Below are 17,009 nucleotides of genomic sequence, written 5' to 3'. Positions count from 1 at the left end.
CCTCCTTTAATTTGAGCATGTCATCTCCACAGCACGCCTAGTGCTGCTGGTTTCATTGGACAGCAGGCTTATATCAATCTGTTGTGCTGTAGTGCTACAGCCCAAATCAGACTAATTTTGAAATAAAATTGGCCCTTTGTTATAGGACAACACCCTCCTGCTGTCAAAACAATGCTTGTGAATGAGAAATATCCTCACCTGTTAATTTCCTTTCCATTAGTCCTACTACTCCAGTTCAGCACTTAACAAGTGGGTTATTTCCCCCACAACACTGTTTTCCATAATAACATCAGAGTCACTAATTAGGTGGTGGTGATAGCAAGTAGGAATCCAGTATCTTTGGACAAAGCTTTGGATCAGACCCCAGCAACTGAAAAATAAAACTTCAACTTGAAACCTAAGAAGTTTCCCAGCTACCAAACATGGAAAGAAAGCAAGAGAAAAAAAGAAACTCGAAGCAGATTGAGCAAGGCCAAAAGCCCCCAATCAGACAAGCAAAAAGACTACACTGAGAAATACATCTTGCTTCCTGGGTGGGTCCTGGTCTGGTGTAGCAGAACTAATGGAAAGGAAATGAACAGATAAGGAAATTTCTTTTTTCATCTTGTCCTGCTACTCTAATCAGCCCTTAACAAGTGGGAAGTACCAAAGCTTCATCTATCCAGGCTGGAAGAAGGGCTGCTGAAGGACACCCATGCCATATGCCAAACCCTTCTGCGCAAGGATATCCAATGTGTAATGCTTCACAAAGGTATGCAGGGACGACTAAGTGGCTGTCCTGCACCCAAGTCTGGCAGTTTCTTGCTCTTAAGCAAGTAAGCCAACTCCATTGTCTTCCTTGTACAGCAAGGGAGAGTGGCCTTAAAGGCTGCCACTCCTTTTCGTGGTCCTCCAAACAGAACAATCAACCTATCTGACTTGCGGAAATTATTAGTGAACTCCAAGTACTGGAGAACAAGCATCTGGACATCCAAACCCCAGACAGAACTACTCTGACCTGCACTCCTCCCCTGAAAAGGCCAGGAGAGAATCAGTTTGACTGACATGGAAAACTGAATTCACCTTTGAAAGAAAGGTCGGAACTGGACAAAAGACCACGGCTTCCAATGAGATCACTAGAAAAGGGTCCCAACAAGAGAGCTTGAGGCTCAGAGACCCATCTTACAGAGCAAACTGCAACTAGGAAAGCAGTCTTCAACGACAAATCCTTCAAAGAACAGTTTCAAAAGTTCAAAAAGCCCCCCTTGAGGGCTTGCAACATCGGGTTCAGATCCTACGGGGTAACGATGGGACAAAAGAGTGGCTGTAATCACTTCATGTGCCTCAGAAAACGGGACACATCTAGATGAGCCGCTAAAGAGCGCCTTGCAATGGACCCCCGGTAGCAGGCAAACGCCGCTACCTGCACCTTTAAAGAGTTCAAGGCCAGTTCCTTGTCTCGCCTGCCCTGAATGGAGGCCAAAGTACATGGTACTGGAGCTCTCCAGGGAGACACTGCCTTGTACCTGCAGAACTGCTTGAACAAGCACCAGATGCAAATGTAAGCCAAGGAAGTGGACCACTTCCAAGAATTCAGCAGCGTAGAAATCACGGCCGCAGAATACCCCTTGTTATGGAGCTGTCTCCATTCAAGAGCCAGGCCATAAGACAGAATGGTGCGAGAATCTTTAGGAGCATGGTCCCCTGAGTCAAGAGCCCCTGCATCCTTGGGATATGCAATGGTTGGTCCACTTGAAGCCAGAGCCAATACGCAAACCAAGGTCTGCGTGACCAGTGTGGTGCCACTAGTATGACCCAGTTGCTTTCCAACCCTATGCATCACAGCAAACTGCCTATGAGAGCCCAAGGAAGAAAAGCATACAGAAGCTCTCTCTCTCTCCTGCCCAGGTTGCACTAGGTCGTCAAGCCTCATTAACCCCAGCTCTCTGCGTCAGCTGAAGCAGTTACTCTCTTTCGCATTTCTTTTGGGTCACCATCAAATCCACTTGAGGCTGATCCCATCTGTGTCAAATCCTGTGAAAACACCTGGGCTCAGCATCCATTCCCTGAGCTCCAGCAGGTTATGAGTGAGGAAGTCAGCCAGAATATTTTCCTGGCTTGTAATGTACACCACGGAAAATAGTAGGAGATTCTTTTCCCACTCACAGAAACAGGAGTGATGTCTCCACTGAGACTCCTGGTGCCTCCCTGTCAATTTACAAATGCCACTGTTGTGGTGGTGTTTGAACAGCTTTCCCCTGCAGTAGATGGAGAAAGGCAAGAAGAGCCAGACAAACTGCTGACAACTGCAGTTGGCTGCTGGACCATGGGGCCTCCTCTGAAGACCAATTTTCCTAGGTCACCTGATCCAGACAGTGAGCTACCCCATCCTGAGAGGCTCGCGTCAGTCATGACTAACACTCAGCACATATGCATGTGTTGTCCAGGAAAACAAAGAAAACCTGTGTCTAGGCTTCAGAGAGCTTACACTGGAAATTTAACCCCTGGGTTTGCGATGGAGTAAACTCACATTTCTGGTGGCACGTCTATTGTGCCCAGTGTGGTACTCCAAATCAGACCCAGCTGTACAATTCTTCAAAGTCGGGATGCACACCAAGTGCATACCATTTAGCTGAAGGTGCCTTCCCAAGAGAACTTATGTTTTGTCCAGCTGTAGGTGCAAGCTCCAAAGTCAGTTTATACCTTCTTTGGTCTGAGGTGGAGTAAACTGGTGGTCAGTTATTCTATTGCTGGTTTCAGACTGGTAGAAAGACTACCACATGGGCACAGCAATAAAATATCATGGCCACCAGGAATGCAAGCTAAACTTTGCTACATCTAAGGCCAAGGAGTTAACCGTAATATCCATTTAAGTGCATTAAACCAGGAGTACAGAGATAAGTATCTGAAGTTGGAAGGAGTGTGTCCAAAATGGACTTGTGCTCAAGTCGGGATGCCCAGTGCCAATCTCACATGCAAGGCCATTTTGCCAAGTTAAATCAAAGGGTAAGTTCTCTGGAACAGGCAACTACAGCCATTTGAGATGCACAGCAACAAAGTGCATATGGTTCAGCTGTAGGTGCGTTCTCTAGAGACTTACCCTTTGATTTCATTTGGCATGTCTGGCCCAAATGGTCTTTCATGTGAAATTGCATCCAAATGCTCAGTGCCAGATTTGCATGCAAGTATTTACCTCCTTACTCCTGTTTTAAAAAATTAACTCCAATTTTAGGCCCAGTTTTATCACATCTGCCCCAATAATAATGGGAGATTTCAACTACCCCAATATTCACTGGGTCAGTATCTCATCTGAACATGCTAGAGGTTGAATTTCTAAATGCCATAAAAGATTGCTCCATGGAGCAGCTGGTCCTAGAACAGATGAGAAAGGCAACCACTTTAGTTCTAGTCCTCAGTGGAATGCACGACCTTGTATAAGATGTTACTATGCTAGGGCCAATAAGCAATAGTGATCATAACTCAATCAAATTTGACAATCACTGGAGGGAGGACATACAACTATTACAGTAGCACATAACTTTAAAAAGGGAGACTATGATAGACAACAACTAAAAGGAGCAGATGAAAGGGTTAACAAATGTCCATGCATGACGCATGGACATTTGGATGACAGGTAAAAGGGGTGCTTAAGGAGCACAAGGGAACAGGAGAAAGCACAGTAGTTTACCTGTAACAGGTGTTCTCCTAGGACAGCAGGATGTTAGTCCTCACATGTGGGTGACATCATCAGATGGAGCCCAGTACAGAAAACTTTGGTCAAAGTTTCTAGAAACTGACTGGCAGACTGAGCATGCCCAGCCTGCTGCAAATGCACGTCCACGTGAGGTCCCCCTTGTCTCGTAACATAGCAAAAATATGAGCGAGAAAAATAACATAACAAACCAAAGGTGAACCCAACATCGTGGGGAGGGGGGCGGGATTCCTGAGGACTAACAACCTGCTGTTCTAGGAGAACACATGTTACAGGTAAGCAAGTGTGTTTTCTCCTAGGACAAGCAGGATGGTAGTCCTCACATGTGAGTGATTACATGTGAGCTCCAGACTGCCCCCTGTGATCATTGGGGCCCACAGCTGCCGAACAAGGTGCTAACGGGCACAACACAACTGCAGCGCTGTGGGAGAAACGGAGACAATCTGGCCCCATAAAGACCACAATGAAAACAGTTGGGTTTCTGGGATTCAATCAAGACCCTGGAAACACCATCTGAGAGCTGTAAGGGCTGGAGGACCATGTGCTCAATATCCACGCTGTGAGGGCCAGGGCCCAGAGGTTCGGGTGGCACAGGGTGCCCTGGTTCTGAGATAGGAGGTTGGGAGCCGTCCCCAGCAGAACCGGTGCGCTCATGGCCAGGTCCTAGAGCAGAGGAATCCACACCTACCTTGGCCAGGAAAGTGCCACCAGGAGCATGGTCCCCCCGTCCTCTTGCAGTTTCGTCAGAGTCCTTGAAAGAAGCGGGAATAAGGGGGTACGTGTACATGAGACCTTGTACCCAGTGAAGGGAGACCGCGACGCAGGCCGGATGGTCCTTCCCCGGAATCAGGGAGCAGAACATGCTCACCTTGTGATTGTGGGGAGAGGTGAACAGGTCTATGTCTGGTGTGCCCCAGCGACGAAATAGGTCGACTGCCACCGCTGGGTTCAGGGACCACTCGTGTGGCTGGAAAAACCGGCTGAGGCGGTTCGCCAGCGTGTTCAGGTGGCTTGGCAGGTAGGTGGCCTGTAGATACATCCCCCTGGAGAGGGCCCAATCCCTATGCTGCCCTACTTGTTGATGCACCACATCGCCACCTGTTTGTCCATTCTGATAAGGATGACCTTGGAGGAAAGCCTGTCCTGGAAGGCTCAAAAGGCGTACCGGATCGCCCGCAGCTCCAGGAAGTTTATCTGGCAGCGGGACTCAGCCGCAGTCCAAAGGGGCCCCCCACCCCTGAGGCAAGGCATCGGTGGTGAGGGTTATCTGGGGTGGCACGGGCTGAATGGGAGTCCGATTTCCAGATTGGACAGGGCCTCCCACCAGGTCAGAGAGAGACTGAGAGGGTCTGTGACTGTTACCGGTGCTTCCAGATTCTGGGATGCCTGTTGCCACTGGAACCGCAAGGCCCACTGCGGGTCCCTCATGCGCAGGCAGGCCAAGGGGGTCACATGGACCAAGACCACCATGTGGCCCAGCAGGCAGAGCAGCAGACAGGCCGGCACCCTCTTTCTGTTGTGAACGAGGGTGGCCAGCAAGCAGAGGGCGACCACTCGATCCCTGGGCAGAAAAGCTCTTGCTTGTGCCGTATCCAACCTGGCTCCGATAAAGTCCAGCCGTGGAGACAGATTGAGATGTGACTGGGGGAAGTTGATAACGAATCCCAAGGTCTGTAAGGTCTGAACCATCAAGGCCATAGCATTCAGGGCCCCAGAGTGTGATTTGCTCCGTATCAGCCAATCGTCCAGGTATGGAAAGACGTGGACAGAGCGACGTCTGAGGTAGGCGGCCACCACCGCCAAGCATTTCGTGAAGACACATGGGGCTGATGCCAGCCCAAAGGGCAGTACTTTGTATTGAAAATGTGCCATCCCCACCAGGAAACGGAGGTATTTCCTATGGTTGGGGACAATCACAATATGGGTGTAAGCCTCCTTTAAGTCGAGGGAACAGAGCCAGTCTCCTCGGAGGAGTGGGATCAGCGTGCCTAGAGAGACCATCTTGAATTTTTCTCTTACGAGAAATTGGTTTAACACCCTGAGGTCGAGAATGGGGCATAAGCCACCGTTCTTATTCTGAATGAGGAAGTACCTTTAGTAGAAGCCAGGTCCCCACTGCTCGCGGGGAACTGGTTCCACCGCATCCGTTGCTAGAAGGGCAGAAAGTTCCGATTGAAGAATGACCTGATGGGTGGGCGCACCACACAATGGACATGAGTGAGTGGTCTCTGGGAGCCTGCTGAAGTTCAGGCGGTAGCCCTGGTGGATAATGGAAAGGACCCAATGGTCCGAAGAGATCGCTTCCCAGCGGCGGGTGAAGTAAAGGAGCCTGTCACTGACTGGGGGATCATCCGCCAGGGGAACCAGCAACCGGCTCACGCCCCCTTGCCGCCAGTCAAAAACTGGCGACGGGGCCTGCTGGGGAGCTGGTTGGGCCCTCGGGACTTGCTGCTGCCGGCCCCGACCCCTAGGGCTGGACCAAGACGGATGAGTACAGCCAGCTGGAGGGAAGTACTTCCTCAGCTGGTAGAATGGCTTGCAAGAGCTCGGCCTGGAGGACTTTCTGGCAGCAGAGGGGCCCTTCAGAGGGGCTGGAGGAGAGTTGCTGAAGAGTATCATGCTGATCTTTCAGCTGCGCCATGACCTCTTTTCACCTTGTCACCAGCAGGTTCTCTCCTGTACAGGGGAGGTCTGCAAGTCTGTTCTGAACCTCTGGTAGGAGATCGGAGGCCCGGAGCCAAGCCAGCTGTCTGGCACAGACACCTCTTGTGGCTAGGCAGGCTGCGGTTTTGAAAACGTCGTAGATAGACATGACCTGGTGTCTACCCGCCTCAAGTCCCAGCGTGGCAATGGCTGCAAGGGATTCCTGCTGTTGCTGGAGGAGGCCCTCCACAAACTCCTGGACCTGCTTCCATAAGTTGCGGTTGTATTGGGTCATGTATAGCTGGTAGGCTGCAATATGGGCCATCAGCATAGCCTCCAACAACAATGGTGCACGAACAAATCTTCAGTTCCACAGAATTCTCAATGATTTTTATCTTTATTAATTTCAAAGGAATATATATGGCAACTCCATAGGTAAATCATGATTCATTTATAAAAGTCCCCCAACACGGTCCCGTGTTTCGCGGCGGCTGCATCGGGAGGGACCACAAGTGTTCAAACAATCTGTGAATAAAGACATAAGCATATGGTGGAATCTCACAATAAGCTACTATTTTTAAAAGCATTAAGGTCAATCTTACCCACTGGGGACCAAGAGGATGGAATCTGGTATAATTGTATATTGCCCTTTTCAACTGAAGGAAAATTGATATCGGATATGATCCGTAGACATTGGGACTCACTTTCACTGTCTAATCTTCTACACGGATCTCTTCGGTTTACCTTCCGGAGAGGGAGGAATCTCTGTGACCAGCTGGTGCATGCCAATTTTTGCAGATATGACAGAGAGCTCACTCCGGAGGGGATTCACAGTCCCTGCGGTCACTGCACTATGTGCGAGCACACCGATGTAGTCACTGTATTTAAACATCCATGCACTGAACGGATCTACCGTTTGTGCTCTAGATCCGATTGTACAACTAAAGGAGTGATATACATAGTGCAGTGCCCGTGCCCTTTATTATAAGTTGGCAAAACTATTAGAATGATTAAAACAAGGATGTCTGAACATTGTTCCAACATCCGACATCAAAGAATGGATGAACCCCTTGTAACCCACTTCGCCGAGATACTAGGAAGGAGAGAGCAAAGATGGATTTACACATTGGACACTGTCAGCCCGGGAGGCCTTAACAAGGAAATCGAGTGGTATCTGTTTGATTAAATTCTACTCTTTGCTGATTGGTTAGAGGATCTCGCGATGGATCACTGTTTTGCGCCAAATTCCTGCTTTAAATGTTTGTCAGACTGAGGGCGCTCGCGCTCCATGACAGCTCAAAAAGGGTATGTACGATTGACCTTAATGCTTTTAAAAATAGTAGCTTATTGTGAGATTCCACCATATGCTTATGTCTTTATTCACAGATTGTTTGAACACTTGTGGTCCCTCCCGATGCAGCCGCCGCGAAACACGGGACCGTGTCGGGGGACTTTTATAAATGAATCATGATTTACCTATGGAGTTGCCATATATATTCCTTTGAAATTAATAAAGATAAAAATCATTGAGAATTCTGTAGAATTGAAGATTTGTTCCTGCACCATTGTTGTTGGATACTTGCTGATGTGCAAGGATTTTGCTTCGGTACTTGTTTGGCCATCAGCATAGCCCCCTGGAACATTTTCCTCCCTAATGCCTTTCAACTAGCTTGATCCTCCCTAATGCCTTTCAACTAGCTTGATCACTCCCTAATGCCTTTCAACTAGCTTGATCACTCCATTCTTATACTTATATATACTCCATTCTTATACTTATATATACTTATACTTATATATACTCCATTCTTATACTTCACTTTCAATGCATATCCAGCATAGTTCTCTGCTTCAACAGCAGGGGAAAAGAAAAACTGTTACTTCACACATCCAGCAGAGCTCTATGCTTAAACGGCAGGGGAGAAGAAAAAAGGGTTCGCACTCACAAAGCGGGGAGTAGCTGGCTTGTTACGGCGGTTACTACCCCAAACCAAATGTACCTGATACTTCACTCTCGACGCATATCCAGCATGGCTCTCTACTTCAACGGCATCGGAGAAAGACTGATACATCACGAATTTCCAGCATAGCTCTCTGCTTCAACGGCAGGGGAAAAGAAAAACTGATACTTCACGCATATCCAGCATAACTTCAACGGCAGGGGAGAAGAAAAAAGGATTCACACTCACAAAGCGGGGAGTAGCTGGCTTGTCACGGCGGTTACTACCCCAAACCAAATGTGCCTGATACTTCACTTTCGATGCATATCCAGCATAGCTCTCTGCTTCAACGGCAGGGGAGAAGAAAAAAACTGATACCTCACGCATATCCAGCATAGCTCCCTGCTTCAACGGCAGGGGAGAAGATAAACAACCAATAAGGGCTGTATAACATAATCTGGGTAAAAACAAATAAGCATGGGTGTAGCTTGCTTATTGCGGCGGTTACTACTCCTACTACCTCTAACTAATCAAGCTAGATATTTCACTTGGATGCAGCTCCTCCACCGCTCTCTACATTAATGGCGGGGGTGGAAGGGAATTAGAACCAAGAGCTAAGAGAAACAGATAAGTATGGGAGAAGAAATGAGGGAAGCTTGCTGGGCAGACTGGATGGGCCATTTGGTCTTCTTCTGCCGTCATTTCTATGTTTCTATGTTTCTATATAATGCCATCGAGCTCCCTGTGTTCGCACCCCGAAGGGGCAGAAGCGTGTGTCTGGGAGCATCTGGTTTGTTTAAGGGTGGACTCCACCACCGCTGACTGGTGGGGAATGCCTCGGGCTACCGGGGGCAATGGGGCCTCCGGTGGCCAGTGCCGCTTCGATGGCGGCTCAGTAGCCGCCGATGATGCTCCGGAACTGGAAATGTGTTGAGACGGTGACCGGTGTCTATGCTTCCTGTGTTTCTGGCGCTCTGCCCGGTCTTTTCTCGGCGCAGAGAATGATGATAATCCCGAGGTTAGGGGGAGGGGAGAGACCACCGAGCATTGATCTCCCTCTCCTTGATCCTTAAGGGTACTGGAGAATGAAGAGACTGATGTGGTTCCCCGTGGACCTTAGGCGTGGAGGATACAGACGCTGAAGTGGAGGGTTTTGGAGAGCAAAAAAGCTTCTCCATTTTATCCAAGCACGCACAACGCCCTTTGGGGGTCATTTGGTCGTACACCCTCGGATATCATGCAAGGCTCCCCAGGCTAGGATACACACCTCATGTGGATCCATGATGGACATGGTCCGTGGGCACCGTCGAAAATCCGACGACGCCATCGAAAGAGAGGCCTGCGCACGGTTGATGACAGATGGAGACCCAAAAGCGAAAATCTGGGATCGACTGCGAATAACAATGGCAAAAGCCAAGGGTAATTACCGGAGGAACCGAATGCAAAGGGGGACCAGATGCAGACCCCCCCCCTGAAAAAAACCAGCAAAAATGCTTTCAAGGGTTTGGAGCTCCACAACCGCAAGGCTACTGCACTGCGGAAAACAAGAGACTGAAGGGGGACCTCGCATGGACGAGCGGATAGTTTTCCGTGCCGGGCTCCATCTGATGTCACCCACATGTGAGGACTATCATCCTGATTGCCTAGGAGAAAAACTGAATTAATTCTTTGCCTCAGTCTTTATAGAAGAGGATATTGGGAACATATCCACATCAAACTTTTTTTTTATGGTGGAGATTCTGAGCAACTAGAACAAATATATGCTACAATGGAGGTAGTAATATATCAGATTAACAAAGTAAAGATTAACAAACCTCTGGGACCAGATGGCATCCATCCCAGAGATCTAAATAACTAAAACATGAAACTGCTAACCTGTTACTAGTAATCTGTAACCTATCATTTCAAAGAGCCACAATTCCTGAAGCCTGGAAGGCGGCCAATGTGATGTTGATTTTTAAAAAGGGCTCTAAGTTGTGATCTGGGAAACTATAGGAAAATTGGTTCTTACCTGTTAATTTTCATTCCTGTAGTACCATGGATCAGTCCAGACTCCTGGGTTTTGCCTCCCTTCCAGCAAATGGAGCCAGAGAAGTTTTGGCGAACTCTGTCCTATACCCTGAAGTGCCACCTACAGTCTGCCAGTATTACACTGTATCAAAGCATAATGAATCAAAACCCAACTTAACTAACTACAAGCTATAACCGCTGGGAGGTACTACCACAAGAACCAGGCCCATTAACCCCAAATGGCAGTAGAGCCCGTGACAATGTAGTACAACTTCAATGAAAATTTGAAACTCTTAAAAAATACTTATCTGCAGAGCGATGAAAACTAACTGAACGAGCAGACTTTCCGTTATGTCTATGCTGAACTGGGCGGGACTCTCAACTGATCTGTGGTACTACAGGAACGAAAATTAGCAGGTAAAAACCAATTTTCCTTTCCCTGTATGTACCCAGATCAGTCCAGACTCCTGGGATGTACCAGAGCTCTTCTACATGGGATGGGACCCAGAGAGTCCCGCTCGGATCACCCCTTCACCAAACCCCACAGAACCTGGGGTCTGCACATCCAATCAGTAATGCCTAGCAAAGGTGTGAAGTGACTTCCAAGTGGCCGCTCGCTCTACAAATCCCCTGTGGTGACACTTGCTGGCACTCCGTCCAGGAGGCCCCCTGTGACCGAGTAGAATGCGCTCGAAGACATACCAGGAGTGGCTGACCACAAAGGTGATACACTGACCCAATAGCCTCTTTTAACCAGTGGGCGATCATAGCTCTAGCCGCCTTATGCCATCTTTTAGGGCCACTCCACAATACAAAAAGATGATCCGACATACGGAAACTGTTGGTAACCTCCAAGTAGCGCAACAGAACCCAGATATCAAGCTTCCCGAGACTGGGGATCAGAGCAGTCTAAATTAAAGATGGAAGTTCAGCAGACTGATTCAAATGAAGAGAGGATACTACCTTCGGAAGAAAAGAAGGCACCGTCCGCAAGGGAAATTCCCGTATCCGTAATTCTCAAAAAAGGCTCCCTGCATGATAGTGCCTGAAACTCAAACTCTGCGCGCCGAGGAAATAGTCACGAGGAAAACTACCTTCAACATCAGATCTTTTAACGTCGCTCTCTTCAGGGGTTCAAATGGCGCCGCACACAAAGCTTTAAGCACCAGGTTTAAGTTCCATGAGGGACAAGGATCTCTGATCGGCGGACGTAAATGTTTTGCTCCCCGGAGAAAACGAGCAACCGACAAGGCTACCCCATTGACTTTACCATGGAAACAACAGAGAGCCGCTACTTGTACCCTGAGAGAGCTGCAGGATAAACCTTTGGCTAACCCCGCCTGTAAGAATGTTAAAATATCCAACACCAGGGCCCGAGTAAGTTGCACCTTATGCTCGATGCACCATGATTCAAAAACTCCCCACACTCTGATGTAGGCTAGGGAGGTAGAGGTTTTCCAAATAACCTTTGCTCATGAGACGTTTCCTCTCAAAAGCCAGGCCACTAGACAAAAGCGACCTGCCTCTTCCAAACAAACAGGACTCTGACTTAGAAGTCTCGGAAGCCCTCGAAATCTCAGGGGTCCGTCCACCACTAGACCGATGAGATCCGCAAACCACGGACATCTTGGCCACTCCGGAGGCACTAGAATTACCTCCGCTGGGTGAGACTCTATTCGGTGCAACACCCTGCCGATGAGGGGCCAGGGTGGAAAAACATACAGCAGTACTGTTGTCGGCCAAGGAAGAACCAGGGTGTCCACGCCCTCTGCTCCCAGTTCTCTGTAACGACTGAAGCAGCGAGGAGCCTTGGCATTGCGAAACATCGCCATCAAGTCCATACTTGGCTGGGACCACGTGACACGTATGCAGTGAAAGGCTTCCACGGATAGCTCCCACTCCCCGGGATCTAGCCTGTGTCGACTGAGGAAATCAGCCTGAACATTGTCGACTCCCGCAATGTGAGAGGCAGCAATCCTGGCTAGGTGCTGTTCCGCTCAATGCATCAATTGCTGAGCCTCAATCGCTACTGGCAGGCTCTTTGTTCCTCCTTGGTGATTGATATAAGCCACTGCTGTCGCATTGTTGGACAGAACCCTGACCGACTTGCCCTGCAAGAGAGAAAGAAAGGCCTGCAATGCCAAGCGAACTGCTCTGGTCTCTAGACGATTGATGGACCATTGGGATTCCTCCACTTACCACAGACCCTGCACTGATTTGAACTGACAAACCGCACCCCAGCCCAAGAGACTGGCATCTGTGGTCACCACTGTACAAACGGGAAATTCCAGAGGGACCCGCAGCTCAAGTTGTCTGAGAGGAGCCACCAATCGAGACTGGAATGAGCACATTCTGTACGAGGAAGATGAAACTGCTCTGACACCGGATTCCAACGGGACAGCAATGCGGACTGTAGAAGTCTTATATGAGCCAATGCCCACAGGACCAATTCCACAGTTGAAGTAATTGAACTGAGGACCCGAAGATAGTCCCAAACTCTGGGAGGCTGTTAGGACAACAAATCTCGCACTTATCCCTGTAGTTTGATGATGCGATCCCCCATCAGAAAAACTCTCCCCTGGCTTGTGTCGAACAGGGCTCCCAAGAATTCCAAAGCCTGTGAGGGAATCAGATGGCTTTTGGCTAGGTTGATCACCCAACCTAGTGATTGCAGCAGCTGAATAACCTGGCAAATTGCCGCATGGCAGAGAGCTTACGCCTTCGCTCGGATCAGCCAATCGTCCAGATAAGGATGAACCAAGAGTCCTTCCTTCTGGAGCTGTGCTGCTACTACAATCATGACTTTGGTAAAGGTCCTGGGTGCTGTGGCAAGGCCGAATGGTAGAGCCCGAAACTGAAAATGCTCTCCTAGGATTGAAAACCTCAGGAACTTCTGGTGGTCGGGCCGGACATCGATGTGCAAATACGCTTCGGTAAGATCCAGAGATGCTAGGAATTCCCCCTTGTGCACCGAAGCAATGACTGACCTCAGGGTCTCCATGCGAAACAGAGGTATTCAAAGGCATCTGTTGACTCTTTTCAAGTTGAGAATGGGTCGAAAGGTGCCCTCTTTCTTTGGCACCACAAAGTAAATAGAATAGTGGCCCTTCCGCTATTTGGCGGGAGGCACTTGAATGATGGCTGCGAGCTGGATGAGCATTGTAATGTATCCTGCACCTCCCGATGCTTTTCCGCGTATGAGTATGAGAAAGTGGTCTCGCAGGTGCCGAACAAAATCTAAACCGTAGCCGTACTTTATCACACTGACGACTCAGCGGTCCGAGGTCAGCTTGGTCCACGCCTCGAAAAATTGCGAAAGTCTGCCTCTCACAATTGGCACAGAGGAAGGGACCGGCCTCATCTCATTGTGAGGACTTAAGCACTCCTGCAGACTGGCTTGACCCAGGTCTGCTGAAGCGACGGCCTCGAAAGGACTGCGAACAGGACTGTTGCTGGCTGGAAGACTATCTCGCTGAGGAGCCAGATGATCTAGAAGAACGAAATCTTCGATTCCCCCGGAAGCGGGACTGAGGAGTAAAAGAAACTCTTGTCTTAGGTCTAACCTCTGGCAGCCGATGGAGTGGATCAGATCCTCAAAGTCCTTTCCAAAGAGCAGCTTGCCTTTAAATGGTAGAGATCCCAACTGAGCTTTGGAGGAGACATCAGCAGACCAGTTTCAGCCAGAGCAATCTGCGGGCCGAGATAGTTGACACCAAAGAACGGGCGGATGTATGGAGGAAGTCATACAGGGCATCCGTATTGTAGGCCACAGCGGCTTCCAGATGTCCCGCTTGAGCGGCCTCCTCCTCCGAGAGAGACGATACACTCTGTAATCGATGGACCCATCAAAGACTTGCTCGTAAAGAGAAGCTGCTGCACATGGCAGCCCAGACTCCCAGCACAGAGACCTCAAATATCTTCTTGAGCTGAACCTCTAGCTTGCGAGCTTGGAGATCTCGAAGTGCCATCACTCCAGTCACTGGGATGGTGGTCTTTTTTGTTATGGCCGACACCGCCGAATCCACCTTGGGGACTCGAAGAAGGTCCAGGGCTTCTTCTGGTAACGCTTTGCTGACCTTCAAACCCAAATCTGGGGTGTCCCATTCACGAAAGAGCAGGTCAGTGATAGACATGAAAAGGGAAGGATCTGGTTGGCCCCGGAAGGCCCACCATAACAGGATCAATATTCCCCATCTGGGAATTTTCTTGCGAAGTCTCAATACCCAACTCTTCCAGAATTGCAGGGATGAATGGCTCCAATTCAACCCTCCTGAATAGACGGACTACCTTAGGGTCATCCCCCTCCATTGCCTGTGGCATTACATTATCAGGGCTGTCATCCGGAACAACCCCCCCTAGGGGGGCTTATCTCCCAAATCCTGATTCTCCGGTTTGGAATCCACCGAGGAATCGTCCTGTGGGCAGGACGGCGCGGTCCGAAGGGGAAGCTGCAGTTTAGGCATGTCCACTTTATCAGGGTGTCTAGGCCGCGTAGCAGGAGGGCCCGACGTCGCTGGAAGGAACCCTGAACTTTTCTTTGCCGCTTTGCGGGCCTTAAATGCCTTATGCAATAACATTATGAAGTCCGAGGAAAAGGAGGATGAAAAAGAATCAGACGCCCCCCTCAGGGCTGTCCGCAGCCACATCAAGCGAGAAATCAGACGGCTCGCCCTCCGCGGGGACTGACGGCTGCGGCAACAATGGAGGGGGGGGGGGGCTTCCCTTCCCCCCATGGCACGCTCAGCTGCATGAAGTTGCCCAAATGGCCTCTATTCCAGCGCTATGCTGTGGTCAGCAGAGTCTCCCCAGGCTTGCGGCGTGGCTTACTTTTCTTATTTTCGTCGGCTCCGGGGGTTCCCTCCCCCCCAGGGAGGCAGGTGGAGCAAAGGCCTTCTCCGGAGATGTGCTCGAGTCTCCACACGCTCTACAAGCTGCATCACGCAGCATTGAAGCAGCTGCCCGCGGCAGTAAAAAAACAACAACGGAGGAAAAAGAAAGCTGAATGCGGCTCACCCTAGCAATAGCGATCCAGCGAAAAATACCAACGGAGAGCACAGCCTGGACAGAAGCTCTGCTTTCAAATGGGCCGATACAATACAGTGCGCTCCGCCATTGGACACGCGCTTTTGACACGCTAGCGTTACCCCTTATTCAGTAAGGGGCTGAAAACGCGTGTCCAATCCCCCGAACCTTATAGCGCCCGCAACATGCGAATGCATGTTGACAGCCCTTCACAGACACAAAGCAAGCTGGAAGGGCTACTAAGAGCGTGAACCACGCTCTTAGTAGCCCTTCCAGTTTCCCCACTCATTGAAAGAATTAGTGACCACAAGGACTTCAAGAAGCTCCTTCGAACGCGCAACAACGTCCTGGTTCTCTACTCTAAATCGGCTGCTGTAGCCGAACGCCAGCTAAAGTTGTTGTCTGGCGTGAGTGAGGCGGTGAAAGGCAGAAGCACCATATCCTGGGTAGATTGCGGATCACCAGTTTTAAGTTAATGAACAATACTGTGACTTCAGCCCTGCAGGCATAACACATGCCCTGCTCAAATTGATTGCCCCTGAGGCAGCTCTATATACTAGAGCGAAACTCGGCCAGAGTCTGGCACGTTTAAATAAAGGGCTTTTTTCCATCTTCAGATTCTTGTTTTCTTCACTGTTACACAGCCAACTGGATCGGCTTCCGCTTTGCTTTTTAGGTATATGTGGAGACAGAATGCTAAACTTGATGGACAGTGGTCTGACCCAGCAGGGCAATTATGTTTAATTGATAGTTGAAATTGGATGCTTCAAAGGCTTTTGCCCACACTTAATACAAACAAGATCAAGAGAAAACACATGTCTAAATAAAAATGATATAGTTAGCATTAGACTGCATATATGTAATATGGTAATGGAAACAAAACTAGATGCACTGCATTTTTTTAAGTTTAAAAATCAATGATATAAAGGACTGCTTATTTATAATCTGGAATCACACCTTAATTGACGATCATATTTCTTCTTAAGTTGAGCAAGCTCCTTTTCCAAATTAGTCTTCTCAGATTTCATCACAAGCATCGCTGTGCTCTGCACAATGCCACTTCCACCGCCACAAGTAACAACACTGGAAGGACAGGGCTGATCTTTCTCAGGTAAAACTGCCAAAAATAGCAATTAAGTTATTCCAATTTCATTTAGATCAGTGTATCAAAATAAAAATAAAAAACTGAAAATCATAACTGAACAACCTGATAGTAGATACTTCATTTTTTCTGGCATGAAAACCAACTATTCTACAATCAGCTATGTGAAACCATGGTACTTTTTTGTAGGATAGGAGATTTGGTGTGGTGAATTTCAAAGATATTTTTTATATAACCATAAAGGATAGATCTGTAAATATCTGCCTACATCAATCAACAATACCTCACGTGAAACCCGATTGTAGCGAATTAAAATACAGTGGCAGATTACAAATATGACAAACCAGAATGCCAGAAGTACTGGCATTCAGCGTTGTATTTGTAGTCCGTCTGGATTCAAGAATTCAACAATGGCATTTCCGCACACATTTCTAGGAAATGTCATTTCCAGGAAATGGCGTTTCCGCGTATATTGTCATTTCCAGGAAATGGCGTTTCCGCATACATTTCCAGGAAATGTAAGCGGAAACGCCATTGTTGAATTCTTGAATCCAGATGGACTACAAATACAACGCTGAACTCCAGCCCTTGATAAAGAACGATG

General features: G+C 48.7%; 1 protein-coding gene across 1 annotated transcript in view; it reads right to left on the bottom strand.

The window, feature by feature from the left end:
* Nucleotides 1–17,009, bottom strand: part of CENPE (centromere protein E) — a 691,519-nt gene that overhangs the window by 27,470 nt on the left and 647,040 nt on the right. Inside the window, 1 exon segment of the mRNA XM_029608709.1 lies at nt 16,261–16,420. Within this exon segment, the coding sequence (XP_029464569.1) occupies nt 16,261–16,420 (160 nt within the window).

This window comes from Rhinatrema bivittatum, chromosome 1 (genome assembly GCF_901001135.1).
Source record: "Rhinatrema bivittatum chromosome 1, aRhiBiv1.1, whole genome shotgun sequence".
NCBI classification, from domain to species: Eukaryota; Metazoa; Chordata; class Amphibia; order Gymnophiona; family Rhinatrematidae; genus Rhinatrema; species Rhinatrema bivittatum.
Note: the sequence above shows the minus strand (reverse complement) of the source record. Positions and strands in the feature narration are given on the sequence as shown.